The sequence below is a fragment of the Haliotis rubra genome, unplaced genomic scaffold (assembly GCF_003918875.1).
Source record: "Haliotis rubra isolate DU_JTF1 unplaced genomic scaffold, ASM391887v1 Scf1242, whole genome shotgun sequence".
Taxonomy (NCBI): Eukaryota; Metazoa; Mollusca; class Gastropoda; order Lepetellida; family Haliotidae; genus Haliotis; species Haliotis rubra.
This window is the reverse complement of record NW_025765162.1, coordinates 1-25,231: the sequence shown is the minus strand read 5'-3', so window position 1 is coordinate 25,231 and position 25,231 is coordinate 1. Positions and strand designations below refer to the sequence as shown.

The window sequence follows — 25,231 nt, the reverse complement described above, 5'->3', positions numbered from 1 at the left end:
TACATACATGGAGATGGGTACTATGATACATACATTGTGATGGGTACTATGATACACACATGGTGATGGTTACTATGATACATACATGGAGATGGATACTATGATACCTACGTGGTGATGGGTACTATGATACACACATGGTGATGGTTACTATGATACATACATGGAGATGGGTACTATGATACCTACGTGGTGATGGGTACTATGATACATACGTGGTTATGGGTACTGTGATTTATACATGGTGATGGGTACTATGATACATACATGGTGATGGGTACAATGATACATACATGGAGATGGGTACTATGATACATACATGGTGATGGGTACAATGATACATACATGGAGATGGGTACTATGATGATACATACATGGTGTGATGGGTGCTATGATACATACATGGTGATGGGTACTATGATACATACCTGGTGATGGGTACTATGATACATACATGGTGATGGGTAATATTATAGATACATGGTGATGGGTACCATGATACACACGCAGGGACACAAAAAGGGACTTACACACGTACACACGCACACATACATTCTTGCAAGTTTACACACTGCTTCCAAGAATGCCAACACTACATTTGTTACAATTTGAGGCTGCTTGTACTAGCCCAGACTGAAGCTGGTTTTATAGTGCTAGCCCACTGAGATACCATGCCGCAGTGAAGCATGAATACCCCACTCAGACACATTATACTGACTCCGAGCCGACCAGTCCTTGTTGTAGCCACTAATGCCGAGCGCCAGGCAGGGACCAACAAGTACCATATTTTAACGTCTGATGGTATGACGCGGTGGGGGATCGAACCCGCGACCTACCACACTCCGGGCGGACACTCTAACCACTACACCACGGAGGCGGTCCCCGGGGGTGTGTTAATGTATAGAGATGTGTATATTGCAATCAGATTGATGAAGGCAATGAAAATATGATGAAAGAAAGAAAGTAACGAAATGATGAAAGTATGCGTTCCGGTATACAACAAAAACTATAGCTCAAACCTTCGTATACCGTTGCCATCCAACTTCCCGTCACCCGTAAGACTGCCATTTTAGAAACATAATGAGTAATATGAATTGAAAGCGTACTTACATTCACCAGATGATATTTCCGTGCATGTTACAGTTCGTCACCAGCTCAAGTCGCACGAGGTATAGGATATGCAGCAGACGCTATCAGTAATTGATAACTGCGCTTTTGCAGTCACGTGACATACATGTCAGGGAGTTGCTGGTGTGTCGGTCACAACAGGCCCGTGTCGCATGTACTCTGTGTCATTCAACTGTAAGTGAATTCCCCGCTAACAGCCATTAGTAATTGTTATCTGCGCAGTTGCAGTCACGTGACACACACGTCAAGTTAAAAGTTCAATTGTGACAATAGGCCAGTGTCGAATGCACACTACAACATTCAGCTCACAGACTGTTTGTCAAAGACCCGAAAAACTACATCTTCATTTATGAGTGTCCAGTTTAGACATATTTATCCTGTGATCAGTTTACATTGCAAAGTCACAGAAAGTGTCAGTCCCCCACATTTCACCAAATAACGTTGCGATATATACCATCAACAAAAATAACACTATGAATACTACTTTAGTAATTACTCAAATAGTGAGGCCATTCTCTTTTTCAAAATCATAAAACATGTTGGCCCTTGTTCAGATAGGTGTTGGCCCACTTTCTTAAATCAGTCAATTGGCCCAGGTTTGTGAAAAGTTGGATGCATCCCTGCCAGTAAAACAGCAAATATAATTTACACTTTTACATTATGATCCTCTGTAAATACATAATCACTGCGAAAACTGTTTACATGGCATATATGCCAAACTGTGATAAAGCATTCAACGTGCATTTCTTTCTGTGCTTGTAGTGACCCACGCCAGTTATGCTGTCAAACATGATGCTCTTCTGGAGCCCCTGCAACCGTTTGCTGATTGTTTTTACATGTATGTTACCCTGGGAGGCAGTGTGAAGGTGTAAGCTTGCGATGAATGTTGATGTTTCTCCATGTGACGAACTATGAACACACTGGAACATGATGTTCTAATCAAAATTGTTCGCATAATGAATCTCAATCATCTTAGCTGGGGTTAAGTTTGCTAGTGCCATGTGTTGTAAATGTAAATAATATATATTTGAAATGAAGTTGTCATCGTGAATCAGAGAAAGATTATGCAGACACGAGCATGGTTAATTTTTTAACATTTGAATATCAAGTTAGTGTCAGTTACGAAAGGATTTTCCTGCTGTGTCGATGTACTTGGGAGGGTTTATTGTCTAGGTGTTGTATTACACAAACTCGGTGAGGTAGAGAGTTTTGATGAGAGGGAGAAGTTGCCAGGATGTACGTTTCCGCTCACAGGAACTGGAGCAACAGCACCTTCATGAATGGTATCTCAGACTCCCGATCACTGGAGGAGGAGGAGCAGATAGTTGATGGGCTGTACGACGACGTGAAGAAACGTATTTCAAGGATGAACCCTGAAATATTCAAGGACGATGTGAAGTTTATATATCTCGTGATCAGGAAGGAATAGTCAGACCAGAAGAAATGACGTGGAGGAAATCTTAACGGGCAGACATACCTTTCTGATAGCAATGAAACATCAACTAATTTGGTGTGACAATAGACTAAGGGAACTATATGAAACAGACCCCTGAATATCAGTGATGATATTGTGTTTTCACTGAAAGGATAAGCATGTCCTGCTTTATCGGTAGCACCCGCCATTCCCACAGTTGGCTTATAAAGTAAGCATATACAGCGGACGCCGCCCTGGAGTAATGGTGCCATGTGACGGCAGCTCATAAGAAAATCAGACAGCGAAGTGTTCAATTGACCGGAGTATCCAGTTATTAATTTTTAACTGACACTTTTCTTTAGAGGTGCAGAGATTCTGCTGTGTAAGGTAAAGAACAAGTCTTGTATTCATTGTATTTGAACTTTAACACACAGCTATACATGTACCAATAGCTTTGACATCTGATCAAGTGCACTACTTTTCTTGTTGTTGTCGATGTTTACCACCACACTCAGCAATACACCATTATTTATATGGCCGCGGCCTGTAAATAATCAAGTGATCAACACTAAGATCATTAATCAATGTGTCATGACATGTCTCAACCAAGTAAATGAACCTGATCTCACGACAAGCATGGGTTGATGAAGACCAATTCTAACCCGGATCTTCACGGGTCACAGAAGAATAGTATTTAACCTCATTTGGAAATGTTTTATGCAGGTAATTGTAGGTAATTTTGCATTTTGCATCTGACCAATTTTATTATTGTTGTTGTTGCTGTCGTTGTTTAACGATGTACTCCGCAATATTCCAGCCATATAGCGGCGGTGGGCTGTAAATAATTGAGTGTGGGCCAGACAATTCAGTGATTAACATCATGAGAATCAATCAACAGAATTGGGATACGATGGTGTGCAACCAAAGAAACGAGCGTGACCACCCCATCCCGTTAGTCGCCTCGCACGACAAGCATTGGCTGCTGAAGACCAATTCTAGTCCGGATCTTCACGAGTCACAGATGTAAAGCCAGGAGGAGGGGGGAGATGCATTGTGTCTCTTCCTACCTTGTCAGATGAGATGCTGGAACTATACACATTGGAAAATTATCGCAGCACACGTGATTTCCAACCCACACAGAGCCTTTTAAAACTCGTTTCATAATTATATTGGTTGTTTGATTACTGTTCTCACAGCTCGCGACCGCCTCCGTGGTGTAGTGGTTAGAGCGTCCGCCCGGAGAGCGGAAGGTCGCGGGTTCGATCCCCGACCGCGTCATACCAAAAGACGTTAAAATATGGTACGTGTTGGTCCCTGCCTGGCTCTCGGCATTAATGGGTACAACAAGGACTGGTCGGCTCGGAGTCAGTATAATGTGTCTGAGTGGGGTATTCATGCTTCACCGCGGCATGGTATCACAGTGGACTAGCACTATAAAACCAGCTTAAGTCTGGGCTAGTACAAGCAGCCGCACATACACATACACACGCATGCACGTCGTCATATGAGCGAAATATTCTCCAGTACGACGTTAAAACCCAATTTCACCTCACCTCACCTCTCACAGCTCGCTAACCTTGATAATCAATTAATAAAGCGTTAACTCACCTGACCCATACTCTCATTGCTAAGAACGTTATCAATGGATAATCAAACCGTCTCCGGTACATCCTTTATGTCTAAAGTAAAGTGTAATGCCCCTGCTTGTTGGACTGGCCCTTGTCTGATAAGGCCCTGACCTCGCTAAAACCAAGTGTATCTGACCTAAATCTAGTAGCCAGTAAACACTATGTGGGCATACAGTAAAACTTGAGTTTAAAACTAAAGATCGGAGTCACTAATTGTTACATTGACACAGTTGTCAGGAGAGTAGTAGAATACTTAGATTACTGTAATTCAACGCCAATCAGTCTCTGCTCAATCTGATGAATAATGAGTCTATTTTTTAGCATATGGTCACATATTGTTAGAATATAAATCAAAATATCTGTGGGTACAGTGGGACATATCGTCAAAATGGACAGCACTGAGACTAAAGCTTAGGCATGCAAGAAGTGCCTGGGATACGTCCCTGTTTATGCCCTCCTGAGAGGGTATGTAAGTCCAAAAACAAGTAAATTAAAACTCTCCTCATTTTTAATCGTAGAATATGTGTATTTTTAATGTATGGCTAGATTAATCTAAATTGTTCACAGCTGAAGGGATGATGTAAATCCAGCTGGGGCCATGCAGGAAGCAAATGTACTGGAAGTTCCTATGGTCCCTAGTATGATGATCTACCTTCAGTTTGTTGGCGATCTATAGCCGGTATTTATACTGTATTGTCGTGTATAGTTAAATGGCTTAGATTTAGTTACTTGTTTTAAATTTCTATCTGTGATATTCTGGTTGTTTTACTGTCCTTCGTTGACAGTTTTATTAATAGTTTACCTTTAATTTATATTAATCTATAACTTGATTTAGTCACGATATGGCAGAAATATTGCCACAGTTACTTTTAATTTTAACTCACTCACTCACGTCACTGTGTATGCTTGGGGAATACTGTCTACGATGACACGTTTACTTGTGTCTACTGCAAGTCTAAATCAAGGATAGGTATCACCGGTGCCTCACCCATTGCGGGAAATGTCTCGTGAGACGAGTGGTGAAAAACACTGCACCCTGCCCGTGTTACATTAGAAGGTCCATTTTCAGACCATCGAACTCTCTCATAACACAGACTCTGACAATGCATTATTGAAAGTTCATTTAATTATCTACACATACGCATTTTAAAATTATTTTAACTTTTTAATCCATTGTGCAGTTTGAGAAACAAAACACCGATGTGTCTGCTGCTCAACAGTATGCTGTTTGAGAGACATTCAGATATACCGTCATTTTTGTGGTCAACTTGTGACAAAACTGTGCAGAGTTATATTCTAAATGTTTCTTCACACGTCTGCTCACTCTGAAAGTCTAACTAGGACTGAATTGACCTGGCTAAACTCACTCACTAACTAACTTACATAAAATATTGAATGTTCAAAACAGAAACTGTTCGGGCCAAGACAGTAGAACTGATCAACCTACCCCCTTCCAAATATATCCTGACCCGTGAAGATCCGGGTTGGAATGAACCGTCAGTAACCCATGCTTGTCGTAAGAGGCGACTAACGGGATCATGTGGTCAGGCTCGCTGGCTTGGTTGACACATGTCATCAGTTCCCAATTGCGCAGATCGATGCTTATGCTGTTGATAAATGTAATGTCTGGACCAGGCTCGAATATTTACAGACCGCTGCCATATAGTGCGGCGTAAAACTAAACTCGCCCACTTACTCAGCTGGATTGTACATGCCTCCTGTATGCTGCTTCTCTCTCTCTCTCTCTCTCTCTCTCTCTCTCTCTCTCTCTCTCTCTCTCTCTCTCTCTCTCTCTCTCTCTCTCTCTCTCTCTCTCTCTCTCTCTGTTTTCATGTGTTGTTGAGACCCCGCGAATATTAACAGTAGACAAAGAGTTCGCCAACACCTTTACATCTATTGCTGTGTTTATGTTTACTTGAGTCCACAAGATGGCGTCAAATGTATGGCAGCAATTACTGCTCGGCGCCGTCTCTGCACAGACTGGATAATTCCACAAAGTATCTCTAGCAGAATTCTTCCCCACACTGCAATGCAATGGCCAGTTGTGGAAGTGTGTGTTTTGACGTTGACGTACGCGTCAATCGAGTTCATCCCATAGGTTTAAATCTGGTCATTGGGAAGGCCATGGCAAAACATCGACGTTAGAATGTGTTACCATTTATAGCGTAACAAAGCAAAACATTCAATACATGCACTGCTTATAACTCATCTGTGACTAATAAATGTTTATACAATGGTATAAACAATCTATTACATCTGTCTTTGAAATGACTACATCATGTGTTTGGGACTGAAAACGTAGCCAAACACGTGGGCATTCCCAAGAACACCCTGTTTAACTGATCTGTTTCCTTAGACGCAAAATCGCAATGAGGTCATCTGGTCAAGACGTTTACCTCAAATATCAGGTTTATGGGTATTCGGATGTTACCTCGATGATCGACAAGGTTGGATGATGCGACCGACTAGATAAAGGGCTCTCATCTTCGTCAATGTCGTCGCTTCCGTACCGTGACTTCCATGTTCAGGAAACCCTCGCCTGGGTTCACAGATGTATGGTTTGGCCATGTCTCAAAGGGTACTTCCATGGAATCAGACGTTTCCTCGGAGGCCATAGCTTCTTGCCATAAAAGGTCACTTGACATTTTTTCCGATGTGACAACACATAGGATCAGGTAGCCTGTGTTAATCATAATCTAAGGGGATAAACCTGACCCGTTCAACTTTGAAAACACAGCAGATTGTCATTTTCACACGTTAATACTTCGCAAAACAACTTTTAATGTCCTTCAGTAAAATATTAATCATGAAAACACAATAGATTGTCATTTTCACACGTGTTTAGGTTTCTAGCTTTCGAAAAGGTAAAATAGAAATTGTCGATTAAACTAAATAATTACTCATCACAGTTTTGCTGTGATTCATGTAAAATAAACACTGAGTTTTGTGCGTACATTCCCCCTTAAACTCAACATTAATATCCTTCAGTAAAATATGATCCATAATATTGTTTGAGCAACTAAATGCATCAAACCAAAGCTGTTGAAATTTGCACAGTTTCAACAAAATTTAATGATCTTCCTCGAATAATTTTTTCTGACTGTTTTCACATTGCCCCTTCGTTGAAGCATTTACACCACAGCACAAGCACTAACAAACGGGATTATATGTGACCCGTTATCACCTCATCAGAATAGAAACTTTATTGTAACACAGATATACATAACAAGAATATCAAAGGCTTTCCTTGTAGATACATTTGTATAGTTTACTCCAAACTGTTATATGTACATATATTCTACTGCATCATAATTTCATGTCAAAAGTATTATTTTATACCCGCACCTATAAGGATACATAAAGGTTGTGTGATTGTAACTGATAATCTACTGCATCATAATTTCATGTCAAAAGTATTATTTTATACACGCACCTATAAGGATACATACAGGTTGTGTGATTGTAACTGATAATCTGCTTCAAATGAAAATGCTGTTAAACACATCCTGGTTCATAAAAATCCATGGGTGTGGTCGCCGTATTAATCTTTTCATCCAGTGGTTAATACTAAGGGTGTCACCGAATCCACACCGGAAACTTACAAGTTTTAAAAATAGTCTGCAAAATATCATTTATACAGTTTTTCGTTTGTAGGCACATAGATAGGACATGTTTAAGTTGCAATGAATCAATGGTTTTAGTTTGTGAGACAGTCTTCATAGATTGGCCCATCTGAAAGAAAGGGAATCGTCTTGTAGAATATATAGGATGTACTTTCTATCTTCGCGTACTTTGTATCCTTGCGTATGAAATATTTACCAGGTGTTAGACTGGGACTCCTTTCACGAAGCAACCTTTACTAAGGTTAACCTTAACTCCCATTCTTTAACATTGCACTAAGGTTACCTTTGTGACTTACGATCACCTTAGTGCTTTGTGAAAGGACGCTCTGGTCTTCAGCAGCCACATGAACGAATGTCAATTGACCCACACAATGAGACACAATGTAATTTTAATGTTTAAATTGTGTTTGTTTATTGTTTAGCGCTGCACTGAACAATATTCCAGGTATATGGCGGCGGGCTGTAAATAATTAAGTCTGGATCAGACAGAAGATAGCTTATAACGCTTCCTGGATGACACACACACCAAGGCAACTTAAATAATCACATGGACCAAGTAGGAACATCGGGCAGTAAATTTGAAATTTTCCTTCAAAATTTGTCGACCATGTACATTTCTGTAACTGCATGGAATGGTGTAAACATGATGAATAACCTGTGCACAATGTGATGTACGACGCCAATTTTAATCATAAACGGAGGTCGTCTTCGATATCGACTGTAAGTCAAAAGTTGTGACATTTGGAGATCAAGACTGGATCGGTGGGAATACGGATGGATACATAAAGACCTCCTGAAGGTTGAGGTCATGTCTCTTGTTAAATGGGCTGGAGTCGCTCTGAAGCTTAGTGCGTATATTGAAACAAAATGAGGCGGTTTCAAGGGTCTCTTTAATTTTCTATTTTACGTGGGGAAATGAAGGGATGCGCATGTGCTACTTGACCAGTTTGTGAACGATTTCCAATCACCAACATCTGAAGCTTAATTTAAACTAGCTTAAAACTTGTATAAATCCTGTGAAAACATGTTTTGCAGCAAAAATAGACATAGATTTCTAAACAAGTTCATGCACTAGTATTTGTTATGGACAAACTTTGATCGGTAGTGTACCTAGGCGCATTTAGTCGTGTATTGCAGAGCAAGGAAGTCTAACAAAGTACTGAAAAAACACTTAGAGAATCATATCTCAACATATTCATTTCAGTAAAGCTTCTATACTTTATACACATGTATTAGATATTTGCTCCATAATTCCTAAGAGTACTATAGTTTGCTAGGCACTTACAGGAAATACGTACCTGTTAACGGTGAGGTACACGTCCCCTGTGTGGTGTCGTTCCTAATGACTCCATATTCATGTGGGACACTCGCTCCAAGTTGCAATGTTGTATAGGGCCTTTCATCAAGCACTTCTGCCAAAAAAACGGTTCATATTGACCACACTGTCTTTGATAAATAAATACTGAACAAAAGCTGTATAATATGTATTAATTATTTATTTCTGATGAAGAACATTTTTATAGCAAGATTAGCCTATCATAATAGGCCACATGTATGGCGCTGAATTCTACGCAGCACAGGCATGCTCTATGGGCATAAAACATAATGGACATTATTACTTCGGATAACGCTGTGAGGCGCTGGAAGGTTAGAGGTCATATGACTTATCCTGCCGGGTACCCAATTACTGCTGTGTGAACAGATGTAATTTGGAGCAAACTCGCATGCCTAAGGTGAGACCAAACGTGGCATATGAGCTTCGTTGTTGCACAGGATTGAAGTGCATGGTCCCAAGTATGGAGACGTACCTTCAGTTCCTGGTGATTTCCAGCCCATTTTTTTATATTGTATTGTCCATAAACGTTTGTCGAATTTTACAGTTACATGCTAGTTTTAATTCTATATATGTGATAATCTAGTTATTTTACTGACCTTCGTTGGCAGATTTTTACAATTTGATTGTGTCTATTTTAAATTTGAATTTTTTTAGTCACGATATGGCTGAAATATTTTCAATGCGACTATAAATTTTAAGTCACTCACTCACTCACTCACTCACTCACTGAAGTGCATGCCCGAGAATCTAACACTTTATTACCCCGGTTAACCCCCCAAATGCTAACAGACATATGACTTATCCCAAAGGGTGCCATTCACTGCTGGTTGAAAAGAGGCAATTTACGAACAAATTCGCTTGACTAGGGAGAGAGACGTGTGTTACATTTGCTTCGTCGTAGGACAGGACACAAGCCCCAGAACGTCTCAGATTTCAGTCTGCCAAACACAATCACCCTTCCAAGGCATCTCCGTGACCAACGTTACTTAACTGATTTGAGACCTGACCTGTATACACAAGGCCACTCACAGCCATTATCATAAAACCTTTCGTTATCACACACATAGAAAGGATAAATACTATCAGTTAAAGGTAAAGTGTACGCATGCTACTTGAAAATGCTCACAATGTGCTGAAAGTGTCTCTTTAAACCATCTTGATTTCACTTCATGTGCGGAATGTATTGTATACTCTGAGAACAGAAATGACGAAATATGTTTTGCACTGTACCTTCCATTAATGCGTGGAATGGTGTAAACTTGATGATAAACCTTTGCGCATTCATATGATGTATGACACATTTTCAATTGTTCCCCCTTCGATCTCGACTGTAAGTGAGAAGTTGTGACATTTTGAGATCAAGGCTGGATCGGTAGGAATACGGATCGATACATAAAGTCCTGCCTCTTGTTAAACGGGCGTCAGGATATTATTGAGTCCCTCTGAAGCTTAGTGCGTATATTGAAACAAAATGAGGCGGTTTCAAGGGTCTCTTTAATTTTCTTTTTCACGTGGGGAAATGAGTGAATGCGCATGAGCTACTTGACCAGCTTGTGAACGATTTCCAATCACCAACACATCTGAAGCTTAATTTATACAATGTTTAAATCTAGTTTAAAACTTGTATAAATCGTGTGAAAACATGCTTTGCAGCAAAATAAACATAGATTTCCCAAGTCCGTATGTCGGTAGAGTTATATATTAACACACGCCATATAGCTGGAACATTGCTGAGTGCGGCGTAAAACTCAACTCACTCACTATATATTAATACATTTATGTATTTGTCAGGTAGAAATTCTTTTTTCGTTAATGAGGACTTCACAAATTATCAAAAGATGAGATTCATTCTTATGAAATATATTTACTTAACAGGCATGCATCTTCTTTGGACATTTGTTGACTTTGATGGAAGACATTTTAAATTTGACGCATCAGTAACAAAATATATGTTCAATACCATTCCATATTTTTATTTTGTACAATAGTTCTCACGTGTTTTCTTTTCTTGCAGACTCTTGGCTTTGTGTTTGTGAAGGGTACCAGCGGTGGGGCAGGATACACTCACCTGCTTTCATCACAATTTGAAGTGATTCATAAACCCCATGCTCATGGTATAGCCGAACCGTGCAATAGACACGTGTTATAGAGATTCCATATAGTTATGGGGAGAATATTGTCTCTCATATTAAAATAAATGTGTCTCCGTAAATGTCAGAGAATATCAGCTGTATTTACAAGGCGCTCCAGTGAAAATGGACACTGAAATTTTCTCAAGTCGCTTGCAAAGTTGTTTACATGTGTGCACGCTCTTTAACATTGTATTCACTGGGTTTCATATTTGATTCATTTTACAGGATTTCTGTTTGTCTGTAGTAAAGGAAAACGTTCCTGAACTGCTCTTTGACAGAAAATCCTTGTGAGAATTGGTCTTTAGCAACCCATGCTTGTCGTAAGAGTAGTCAGCCTCGCTAACTTAGTCGACACATGTCATTTTATCCAAATTGTCCCAGATCTCAGATCGATGCTCATGCTGTTGATCTCTGTATTGTCTGGTCCAGACTTGATTATTTACAGACCGCCGTCACATTTCTGGAATACTGCTAAGTCCAACAACAAACAAAAATACATACTTTTACAGTGTAATTTTACAGTTTTCCCAGAAATTATTGAGAAAATCTTTGTTTCCTAATACTAATAATAGAATTGTGTTACATTATGTAGTACGGTGCTAAATATGGGAGGCAACTCTTGTAGACTTACGAATGAACCTTACTACATCAAGAGTTATCTCCCCTGGTGTAGGAGACGGCTTCCTTTGTTGACATGACAGATTTGACAGCAGAAGAGAAAAGACAGCTGGTTCGAGATGATTTTGAAAGGGTGTGACTAAAACCTTTGATCACAAAGTACTGAAAAGACACTTAGACTGTAAGAGAATCATATCTTAGTGTATTCATTTAAGTAAAGCTTGTATAGTTTATATAAAAGTATTAGATATTTGCCGAAACATCTTTCTCAATAATTTCTGGGAATACTATTGGGTACAAGGCACTTACAGTTTCAATAGGAAACACGTACCTGTTGACGGTGACGTACACGTCCCCTGTGTGGTGTCGTTCCGTATGACTCCATATTCATGTGGAACACTCTCTCCATGTTGCAATGTTGTATAGGGCCTATCGTCAAGCACTTCTGCAAAATAACGGCTCATATTGACACACTGTATTTGATAATTAAATACCTGAACAAAAGCTGTATACTATGTATCAATTGTTTAGTTCAAATGAAGTGCATTCTATAGCAAGATCGGCTCATCATAATAAGGCCACATATATGGCACTGCTCAATGGCAGTGAAGATCCTTGTTAGAATTGGTCTTTACAACCCATGCTTGTCGTAAGAGACGACTAACGGGATCGTGGTGGTCAGAATCGCTGACATAGTTGACACATGTCATTGTATCCAAATTGTCCCAGATCTGAGATCGATGCTCATCCTTTGATCACTGCATTGTCCGGTCCAGACTTGATTATTTACCGACCGCCGCCACATTGCTGAAATAGTGCAACAAACAAACATACAAACTATGACAGGTATAATTACAATTGCAAAATAGGTGTTACAGTATATAGTAAAAAGGTACTCAGTATGGGAGGCAACTCTTGTAGGCTTACGGATGAGCCTTAATACATCAAGAGTTATCTCCCGTGGTATAGCAGACGGCGTCCTTTGTTGACATGGCAGATTTGACAGCAGAAGAGAAAAGACAGCTGGTTCGAGATGATTTTGAAAGGGTGTGACTAATGCAAAACAGTTAGCTGGTAGACATGACTTGTTCTCTGTCTACAGTGTACGGAAATTTGAAGAATATTCAGTCAGGAGTTGGGTTTGAACACAAGACAGGGCAGGGGAGGCAATGGAAGTCCAGTACTACAGATCGCCAGTGACTTGAAATTCAGAAAATTGTGAGTAAAGGGCAAATTGGAGAAAAACGTTGAGTATATCAGAAATGTGACGATTAATAGAAGAAGTCCTCAGGCATGTAATGAAACCCTAAAACAGGAACTACAAAGACTTAACTGGGTGAAAAAGCACAGATTTTCCTCACCATTGATGAAAAATGCACAAAAAGGAGGCCTTTGAACTGGTGTGGAGCTCACGAAAATCAAGATTGGAATAATGTTTTCTTTTCTGATAAAAATTCAGTCTGCCTTTTTCAGAGAAGTGTGAAAATTTGAACAAAAGATACTGTGAAACCTATTTACCAACGCCCAAAACATAGCCCGAAATTTCACATTCGGGGTGGGATATCATGTGGTGTGATGCCGTTGTGCATTTTCACTGGAAATTTGACGAAGGAACGATATGTTGACATGATAAATGATCTCCTCCACTATATGGATTTTTCAGCACAATAACGACCTAAAACACACTGCGGGCTACACACAAAACAGTGGTTGTCTGACGAAAATGTTCAATTTTAGGACTGGGCAAGCTACAGCTCAGATCTTAGCCTTATTGAGAATATGTGAGGACTAATGAACGACAGAATAAAACAAAAAGGACTTAAAATATTTAAGATATGATGAAAGAACTTGGGATACGCAGTCACACGATTTCCTGCAAATTTGATCGATGGTGTACCTAGGCCCATTCAGTCGTGTGTTGCAGGGCAAGGGGGTCTCACAAAGTACTGAAAAGACATTTTGACTGTAAGAGAATCATATCTCAACATATTCATGTAAGCAAAACTTCTATAGTTATTTACCGAAACATCTTTCTCAATAATTTCTGGGAATACTACAGGGTGCTAGGCACTTTACAGTTTCAATAGGAAACACGTACCTGTTGACGGTGACGTACACGTCCCCTGTGTGTTGTCGTTCCTTGTGACTCCATATTCCTGTGGGACACTCGCTCCATGTTGCAATGTTGTATAGGGCCTCTCGTCAAGCACTTCTGCAAAATATCGGTTCATATTGACCACACTGTATTTGATAAATAAATACTGAAGAAAAGCTGTATAATATGTATTAATTATTTTTTTTCAAATGAAATGCTCGGTTCACCATAATAAGGCAAAATATATGGCGCTGAATTCAACGCTGGACGGACATGCTTTGAGCGCCTTAAACTAACTGGACATTACTACTTTCCGTGAGGTGTTTGAAAGTTAGAGGTTGCATGATCTATCCTGCTCGGTAGGACAGGAGCCCAAGTCTCAGAAATCAATTTACCAAACACAGTCACCCTTCCGAGGAATCTCAGCGACCAACGTTGCTTAGCTGATTTGGGACAGACATATGATTTATCCCCAAAGGGTACCCATTGACTTCTGGTTGAAAAGAGGCAATTTACGAACAAATTACTTGACTCGGGAGAGAGACGCTTGTCACCAGTGCTTCGTTGTGGGTCTGAACAGTCTCAGAAGTCTCAGAAGTCAATCTGCCAAACACAGTCACCCTTCCAAGGAATCTCCGTGACCAACGTTGCTTAACTGATCTGGGACCTGAGCTCTTTACACATGGCCACTCACAGCCATTACCATAAAACCTTTCGTTATCACACACATAGAAAGGATAAATACTATCAGTTAAAGGTAAAGTGTAAGCATTCTACTTGAAAATGCTCACAATGTGCTGACAGTGTCTCTTTAAACCATCTTGATTTCACTTCATGTACGGGATGTATTGTATTGATGAAATATGTTTTCGCACTGTACCTTCGGGAATCTTCCTGCTCCATCTTTTTGGATATGACTACACCAATCACAGTCCCAGCGATAAGCATCACGCCAAAGACGGCACACACAACTATCACTGCAGTATTGTCTGAAAGAAATAACTATGATCTTAACTTTTCCGAGTTACTTAATATCGAACAAATGCCAAATTTCTGCGGTTCCCCCGCCGTGACAATCCTGGAATGTTGCGAATGCAAATGGCGGCGTAAAACTAAACACACCCACTCACTAACAAATGAAGGACGCCCTATGCACACGTCTCACAATAAACATTATCAGCTGACGATGGTGCATTAAATTCAAAACATAAAAATAAAATGAAGTCATAAAACCATACTGAGCCATGTGTACAGTGTACCGGCGACTAAGAGAACATGGTATTCGGGCACGTCGACCCTACCGTGGAGTGTATCTGACTCTTCAAATCCGACGTCGTCGACTGACATGGGCCAGGTGAGTTCGACGTTGGCAGATGCGTGATTGGCGACGTGTGATGTTCACCGACGAGAGTAGGTTTTGCCTGTACAGTGATGAGGCTCCTGTTTACAGACGGGTAGATGAATGTGTGCCGAATTGCGTTCAGCAAGTCTGACCGTTTGGATCCAGTAGCATGATGGTGTTGGTAGGGATCTGCGGCGATCTCAAAGTGAGACTTGTGATTATTCATGGCAACCTGAATTCTCGAAGAGTCAGGGATGAATTGTTGTGACCAGTTGTGTTACCATTTATTCTCGATAACGCTAACATCATTGTTTTGCCGTGACCAGCGTGTTCTTCCGACGTGAATCCGAAAGTACACTTTTTATGAAACTACCTTGGTCAACATTAATCAGAAGTCCACTAGCGCCACCGGTCACCACTCAACAATCATGTCTCCTACAGGAATGGCAACGGATCACGCCTGACGTCATTCGTCGTCTTTCATCATCAATGTGTTTGGGCGTGTATTGAAGCCATTGGTGGTCACACTCACTATCGATTCAACATTTGATGACATTTTGCAGAAAAAGGTCTTTGTTGATAAGCGTAAAAGTTCAGACTATGATACCACGTGTCTTTCACTGTCACTCAAACGGTACTTTCGGCTTTACATGGAAATGACAACATGTACATTTGTACATTGAATGCTCTATTGAAATTAAGCAGATGATCATTTATACATGCTTTTATTTTAGTTTCAAATTTGGTCAAACATAGTGTATACTTTCTTTTGAGCACTAGTTTACCAGCCATTATTTATAGACGCCACTCAAATCTGATATAAATTATAAAATGTCAACGACAGAGAATAACCAGTCTCGAGTATCCGATGAAACAGGTTCCATTCCAATGTTCATGTAAATGTATCTAGAAAACATTTTAAAACCTAAGTACATGGTAATTAGAAGACACAGGATTACCCATGAATGCAATTGAAAATGAGACATTTCTTCTGTTAGCTTGTCAGCTTTTACTTTACAACAATGTCATGGAGAATATTTTACATATTTACTCACCATTCTATACTTGTTTGTATCTGATATTTCTTTGTTCATAAAGACTTACATCAGAGGAAGCAAATGCTGTGGGAAATCTAAGATAAATATTGAACAATGTTCAACCCCATTAACAACAACAAACGTCAAGGTTCCATTCTACAGGTGTAATTCAGGTGTGTACGCCTCCTGACAGGTCGAGGAGCTGACAACGGGGTCACTGTCATTTCAAGTATCTGTGCATAAAATGTTCACACTTCCAAGGCTGTCCATCTGCAGTTCTCCTGCCAACGCGTCATCTACAAATTATATGACAACATAACTATGACTGTTTGTTATTGAGAATTCTAATTCAACTTAGTATGTAACTTCTGACTGGTCAAGGCTATAAATTTCCGAAATATAATCAGCATATACGGTTGCAATTTGAAAACCGATTCACCAAAACTTTTGAATGTATCCCTACACGCGTTGTTTACAGACAAAGATGGCGACATGCCAATCAAGCGAGAATGCTAGCTTAGATTACGGCGATTTTGTTATAGATTACGATGAAACTTTTGAAAGTGGGATAAACCTTCTACTTGCTAATGAAGAATTCGACAGCATTTTGGCTACATTGGGATATTAAAAGACCGAGGGTGTCAACGCCGCGTCTAACGACTTGTACTTCTAGAGGTGGCGTTGTGTTGTAGTTTCTATTCGTACGATCCTAGCTTTCTTTTTGTTTGGCGTTGTGCGAATCGGCCCTAGACTACACAGAGCTGGGCTTTGCTTTGTCGACAGATCTATATATCTGCTACGGCACTGTCCATCCAATGTCCGTGTACTTAGAAGTGAATGTCTACATTGGCCCCTAAATAACAAAAAAGATTTTTTTGGCGCTCCATTTTCGTCCAGCGCCAGATACAGATACAGGATAGTTCGCTCGGCCCACGATACATCTGTTTTGCAAACCTGTGGATGGCATGTCTTGGCCCACCCCTGTGTGTCCTGGCTCGCCTCTGTGTGTCCTGGCCCACCTCTATGTGTCCTGGCCTACCTCTGTGTGTCCTGGCCTGCCTCTGTGTGTTCTGGCCTGCCTCTGTGTGTCCTAGCCTCCCCTTGTGTGTCCTGGCCTGCTTTTATGTGTCCTTCCCCACCCCTGCGTGTCTTGGCTAGCTTCTGTCTGTCCTGGCCTGCCTCTCTGTGCCCTGGCCTGCCTCTGTGTGTCCTGGCCTGCCTCTGTGTGTCCTGGCCGACCCCTGTGTGTCCTGGCCTCCCCTTGTGTGTCCTAGCCTGCTTCTATGTGTCCTGGCCCCACCCCCTGTGTGTCCTGGCCACCTCTGTGGTGTCTGTGTGCCCACCCCCTGTGTGTCCTGGCCTGCCTCTGTGTGTCCTGGCCCATCCCTGTGTGTCCTGGCCTGCTTCTATGTGTCCTGGCCCCTCCCTGTGTGTCCTGGCCTGCCTCTGTGTGTCCTGGCCCACCCTGTGTGTCCTGGCCTGCCTCTCTGTGTGTCCTGGCCCCACCCCTGTGTGTCCTGGCTCGCTGTGTGTCCTGGCCCCACTCTATGTGTCCTGGCCCAGCCCTGTAGTATCTCCCTGTGTGTCCTGGCCTTTGCTTTTTTGCAGTGTGTCCTGGCCTGGGTCGATGATAAAAGCTTTATTTATGACATAACGCTTTACAGAGGCTAAATTTTTTGATTTGTCAAAAGTGATCTCGTACGAAACGCGAGATTTTGCGATGGCTCATTGGGACATCAGGAACGGTGGATGAACTGTATATCCTCCCGCTTCCAATGCATTCAGTATCTACCATGTTGTATACAAAACAAGGCAGCCAGTGCGGTGTCAAATAAGCAATGACCTACCATTGATTACGTTATTTGATATGTTTGAAACAAACAGAAGTTTAACTTATCGCATACGGCAAGGGTGACAACAACACTACTGTATCCAGCACATTTTACACGCCAAGATGACTCTAGTGCAAATAACTTGATGATATTTGTTTTAGATTCTTCTAACATCTTCACTGTTGTTGTCTCAACGTTCGAATGGCCGATTAACACGTTGTGTGATATTGTTGATTCTTCATCTTCAAGGTCTATCATGACGTTCACCACAAATATTTGACTCTCTACAAGTTTAAACTTGTTTATGTGCAACACTATAATGTATCCATCATTGTCAGATTTAGTCACTGTGCACATAATAAACGTGTTTATCGTGATCATTTGACTTGTTATTCAGTTTGTTGAAGTTCAAAAAGGGAACTACTTTTTCTGGCGACGGTAAAAAGATCAAGGAGTGATATGATTAACCTTTGACCTAGAAGAACTTTGACCTGGTATAAATAATGAATTTCTTTCACGAAAAACAGCATAAAACGAGTTGAATTAGAATGTGGATAACTGTACTGTGTTTGACGAATTGGGGACGTATACCGGTGGTTATATAGCCGCAAATTTAGTTATATCGGCGACGCCTAACTAGAAACGGTCATATTCAATGCCATACATTATATACAGTGAACTACTGTAAAAGAAAACGAAAAACTAACACAAACAGTAGATGGTGTATAAGAAATCTATTGTTAATAACAATAGGTAACAAAGAACATAAAAAGGTAGTACGAAAATCTTGGTGTCAAGGGTTATAACTGTGACTGTGTTCACAGTTGGTGAGATTTTCATTTCTCACTGGAATGGATGACTGGGTGAGACATGGCGATTGAAATGACATTATGGAGTGGAAATATTTTCCCTATTGGATGGGATGAGGAGAGAACTGAAATACAGTGTAAACATATAAATAATGAAAGCAATGTATTTTATTTTTTGCATCATGAGAGCTGAATCTGAAATGGAATTTTAAAGTCCAACATTTTTGTTTGGATAATACGTTCAACGCATAAAAAGTATAAAGGGATACAAAAAGTATAACAAACAAACATGATCATACTCTCGTGCAAAGATGTAAAACTTCTTCTAATTAACGATTAAGTTGTGAACACAAACAGATCATAGCACATCACACGATAGAGTCACAGTCATAGCATGTTACATGATAGAAAATAGCATAGTCATAGCACATCACATGACAGTGTTGTAGTTACAGCACATCATATGATAGATAAAATGTACAGAAGTATATTGTCATAGCACATCACATGACAGTGTTGTAGTTACAGCACAACATATGATAGATAAATGTACAGAAGCATATTGTCATAGCACATCACATGCACATCATATGATAGATAAAATGTGTATTATATTGTAGTTACAGCAGCACACCATATGATAGATAAAATGTACAGAAGTATATTGTCATAGCACATCACATGACAGTGTTGTAGTTACAGCACATCATATGATAGATAAAATGTCACAAGACAGAAGTATATTGTCATAGCACATCACAAGATAGAGGTATAGTCAAAGTGCATCCTATGGTCGACATAATGTCACATGACAGAAGTATATTGTCATAGCACATCACATGATAGACATGTGACTGACACATGACTCAAAGTTAACAGGTCAACATACCTGGAGGTCCTGGTCTAACAGCGTCAGTATTTCCCAGGAGAGAAGGTCTTTGTGTACTCGTAGTGGCGGTTGTGGTGGAGGGGATGTGGGTTGTAGCAACTGCAGATGTTGGTGAAGAGAGAGACATACAGAGAGTGAATACATGCATTAGTTCGAATCACAGTTAGATGATCATGCTCGTCAAAGATATACAAGTCATTCCTACAACAACTTCAGATATATCTGCCATATCAGCGCCTTATTCATCTGGTTATTTAGCATTTTAAAGCCTCGGTCAAGTTAATCTCATCATGTGTATTTCCAGGGTCAAATAAGTGATTTACTTACTTCAGCTGCTTAACTCCAACTGATTTGTGACTTATACACTTTGATCACAGATTCAACTTATCCCTTTACTTTTGTTGGGCCAGGTGACATAGTTTTGCTTCAAAAATAGGATAATACCAGCAAGTAATGGTGAATTTCCACACCTTGGGCGTAAGTAAGAGGAAAATGTTCTCAAACATCAATAATTTACCTGATCTTCATTCCTCCGCTGTGATATTACTTCTACATTTCGTCACCCACTCACTCACACCTCGAACACTTTATTATATAAATTGTAGAGATATAATTCAAAACTATTATAGAAATACTGGAACTATATACATGGAGCCAAGAAATAAAAAGCTGTGTTAGAAATAGAAGGTCGTACTGATCTGGCGCAATCATTCGTTGTAAATAGACATTCAAAAACAAAATGTTTATATACTCTTGACAGTGTATGATGGATATATTAATATTAAAAAACATAAAGGTAAATTATGCTTAACGATTTGTCTTGATCGTCTGAATTACATTGAAAGGTTTGCAGTTTTGTTTAAATACACAAAACCGAAAACACTCACAAACAAAAAATAAAACAACGAAAATAACAAACAAAAAATATCATAGTTTAATTTCCCATGAATAAAAATATCCCTAGTCACTGAAAAACAAAGACATACGTATTACCAAATATGATAAATGAAAAACCGTGGTGTATGTGTATGTGAATAAGAAACCCCAAAACCCAACACATGTGAATAACCGTTTGTATTATTAATATAGATAAATAAGAAACAATAGAGCTAATGCCGACACCCCTTGTCACTTCTATGGTAGGCTATACTTTTTCATGCTCGATTTCATGCTCAAAGCGGAAAGGGAGTTCCAGGAGAAGATTGTCCCATCACTATGTTACCGAGAGAGGAGACTATCTTTAGAAGACACGTCTGTAGCTATTCATCCCACGTACTGCCTACGAGCAACACCTCCTTACGATTCGCGCTTAAGGTAGCTGCCAAAATGTGTCACAAGTCTGGACACACAGATCGGGCTGACAAACAGTCCTTTCTGACTCTCGGATCTCTTTCATCAACATGACCAAAGATGAGAACAACGCTTCTTGCCCTTCTATATTACATCAGTCGAAAACAGCAGGGCCATTAGGTACATCTCAACAGTGGACGTACTTCCTGGTAAGGCCGGCGTTATACTTTTTACAAAAGTCTCCATTTCAGTGACTCACCAGACTGGTTATGAAAGAGCATGACGACTCAGGTGTGTCAAGGCGGATTATGATAAAATGTCTCTGCGTGTGTCATTGTCAGCTAAACAACGCGGGAACATGACACATAATAAACAAATAATTCGAATATTATCATAAACGAACATATATAATTTGGATATGAAGAATACTGCTTCTTCATCATAATCGTATACTTTGTAGAAACAGTGTAGAGGCAATGGTCGCGGAAACGCAACTCGTTGTTATGTCATAATAGATAACTTACCGAGAGAAATATACCTATCGTGAAGAGCCACCCTGAGATTGTCGGTCTCCGTGTCATGACTTCAACGATGAACAGCATTCACTGCAGAAGTTACCGTCTCATCTGATCATAAAAGCTCTCGATTAAATTAACTCCTCTTCTCTCTTCTCTTCACGTGTATACACAAATGCACACAATGGCAGTCTTGCACACGTTACCAAGCAACTGTTGTGAAAGGCAATTCCTGACGTCAGCGTCGGACTGGCCCATGTTCTATTTTTATCAACGCCACGCAAAGCTGTGCAAAGAGCCCTGGAAATACAAAGTCACTTTCGGTTTTCAATCTGCATCAGTTTTGGTCGCGGTAAAGTCAGGTATGTATTTCAGTAGGAATAACCGAATTTGACGTTCCAATTTATTAGCAACATAAGGCATAAAGTGTGTGGTTAACTGTGGAAGGTATTTGTCAGTTTGCTAAAACGCATATTAATCAATATTCCAGCTATAATAAGGCGGTCTGTATATTAAATTATTAATACGTCTGGACACCCCACAAATCTTGAACAACAGTGTACTTGATACGTTTGACCCTGTAGTATCGTCTCCATGGTCACCCTTACAAATCTTGAACAGTGTACTCGATACGTTTGACCCTGTAGTGTCGTCACAATGGTCACCCCACAAATCTTGAACAGTGTACTTGATACGTTTGACCCTGTAGTGTCGTCTCCATGGTCACCCCACAAATCTTGAACAGTGTACTCGATACGTTTGACCCTATAATATCGTCTCCGCCAAGATTACCTCACAAATCTTGAACAGTGTACTTGATACGTTTGACCCTGTAGTCGTCTCCATGGTCACCTCACAAATCTTAGAATTGATTATTACTTGATACGTTTTGACACTATAATATCCTCTCCATGGTCACCCCACAAATCAGTGAACAGTGTACTTGATACGTTTGTGGCCTTTATAATATCGTCTCCATGAGGTCACCTCCACAAAATCATGAACAGTGTACTTGATACGTTTGACTACTTAGTACGCCGTCTCCATGGGTCACCTCACAAATCTTGAACAGTGTACTCGATACGTTTGACCCTGTAGTGTAAATCTCCATGGTCCGCGTCACAAGTCTTGAACAGTGTGCCAGTACGTTTGACCCTGTAAGTACCGTCCATGAATTCACCTCCACAAATCTTGAACAGTGTACTTACGATTACGTTTATTCCTGGTATCGTCTCTCCATGGTCCTCACAAATCTTGAACAGTGTACTCGATACGTTTGACCCTGTAGTGATATCGTCTCCATGAATCACCCTCACAAATCTTGAACAGATTATTATGATACGTTTGGCACTGGTACCGTCTCCATGGTCACCTCACAAATCTTGAACCAGTGTGCCTCGATACGTTTTGACCCTGTAGTATCGTCTGTAGCCACCCTCACCAAATCTTGAACAGTGTACTTGATACGTTTGACCCTGTGGAGTGTGTCGTCTCCATGGTCGCCTCACAAATCTTGAACAGGGTGTGCTTTGATACGTTTGACCCTTAGTATCGTCTCCATGGTCACCTCCACAAATCTTGAACGGTGTACTCGATACGTTTTGACCCTGTAGTACGTACTCCATGGTCACCTCACAAATCTTGAACGGGCTATTGCTCGATACGTTTACCCGTACATGTAGTAGCTATCGTCTCCATGGTGCCTCACAAATCTTAAACAATTATTACTCGATACGTTTTGACTCTAATATCGTCTCCCTTGGTCACCTCCACAAATCTTGAACAGTGTACTTGATACGTTGTTTGACCCTGTAGTATCGTCTCCATGGTCATTTCCACAAAATCTCCAGACAGTGTGCTCGATACGTTTTGACCCTGTAGTACCATCTCCATGGTCACCTCACAAATCTTGAACGGTGTACTCAATACGTTTTGACCATGTAGTATCATTACTCCATGGTCACCTCACAAATCATAAACAATTAGTACTCGATACGTTTGACCCTACATGTATCATTCCATGGTCACCTACCGTGCAGACGGTGTACTTGGGCGTTTATTACATGGTACTTATTTATTTGGGTTTGGTTTTACGCCGCTTTTAGCAATATTAACAACACATACGGCGGGGACGCAGAAATGGGCTTCACAGACCCTGTAGTATCGTCTCCACATGGTCATTTCACAAATCGTGAACAATTGTACTCGATACGTTTGACCCTGTAGTATCGTCTCCATGGTCACCTCTGCAAATCTTGAACAATTTTCGATACGTTTGACGCTATAATATCGTCTCCATGGTTACCCACAAATCTTGAACAGTGTACTCAGTACGTTTGACCTGTAGTATGTCTCCATGAGTGCCCTCACAAATCGAAGACAGTGTACTTGTTTGTTTTGACCCTGTGGTACCGGAAATCTCCCATGGTCACCCTCACCAAATCTTGAACCGGTGCTGATACGTTTGACCCATAACAGTATCGTCTCCATGGTGCCTCACCGAGAATCTTGAACGGTGTACTTGATACGGTTTGACCCTGTAGTACCGTCTCCTTGGTCGCCTCACAAATCTTGAACGGTGTACTCGATGCGTTTTGACCTGTAGTACCGTCTCCATGGTCCTCCACAAATCTTGAACAGTGTGCCGATACGTTTCGACTGTAGTACCGTCTCCATGGTCACCTCTGCGTCTTGAACGGTGTACTCGATGCGTTTGATATAGTAACATCATTCCATGGCCACCACCCTCACAAATCTTGAACAACGAATTAACGCACTTGATACGTTTGGCCCTATAGTGTCGTCTCCATGGTCACCTCAAATCTTGAACAATTAATACTCGATACGTTTGACCCTGTAGTATCGTCTCCATGGTCACCTACAAATCTTGATAAGTGTGCATTACACGTTTTGACCCCTGTAATTACCGTCTCCATAACGGTCACCTCACAAAATCACCAGACAATTATTACTTCCGATACGTTTCCCGATACCAGTATCGTCTCCATGGTCGCCTCGCAAATCTTTAAACAGTGTACTCGATACGTTTGACCCTATCAATATCGTCTCCATGGTCACCTCACAAAATCTTTAGACAATTAATTACTTGATACGTTTGACCTGTAGTATCGTCTCCGTATTTCACAAATCGTGAACAGTGTACTCGATACGTTTGACCCTGTAGTATCGTCTCCATGGTCACCTGCGAAGTCTTGAACGGTGTACTCGATACGTTTGACGCTATAATGTCATCTCCATGGATCCTTACAAATCTTGAACGGTGTTACTTGATACGTTTGACCCTGTAGTACCGTCTCCATGGTCCTTACAAATCTTAGACGGTGTACTCGATATGTTTGACCTTTATAAATAATGTCGATCATGGTCCACCTCAAATCTTGAACGGTGCGCCGGTACCTTTGACCCTATAATATCGTCTCCATGATCGTTTTCCACAAATCTTAAAACGATTAGTACTTGATGGACGACCCTGTAGTATCGTCTCATAGTTTCCTCACAAATCGAACGGTGTGCTTGATACGT

At 40.6% G+C, this 25,231-nt stretch overlaps 1 protein-coding gene across 11 annotated transcripts in view; it reads right to left on the bottom strand.

Annotated features, from left to right (window-relative positions):
- LOC124266263 (carcinoembryonic antigen-related cell adhesion molecule 5-like) overlaps positions 1-21,880 on the bottom strand; it is a 50,029-nt gene extending 28,149 nt beyond the window's left edge. For 3 of the 11 annotated variants that reach the window (XM_046701084.1, XM_046701082.1, XM_046701083.1), the window contains exons 1-3: positions 21,698-21,880; positions 13,978-14,091; positions 12,211-12,324 (exon numbers count right to left, since the gene is read on the bottom strand). In XM_046701084.1, coding sequence (XP_046557040.1) covers positions 12,211-12,324; positions 13,978-14,091; positions 21,698-21,775 — 306 coding nt within the window. In that variant the 5' untranslated portion in view covers positions 21,776-21,880. Of the gene's footprint in view, positions 1-6,373; positions 7,903-7,936; positions 8,512-9,091; positions 9,206-12,210; positions 12,325-12,649; positions 12,687-13,977; positions 14,092-14,854; positions 14,964-19,883; positions 19,933-21,697 lie in introns of those variants that run through there. The other 8 variants (XR_006895705.1, XR_006895708.1, XR_006895702.1 and 5 more) reach the window with 7 other exon arrangements.
- Positions 21,881-25,231: the final 3,351 nt, after the last annotated feature.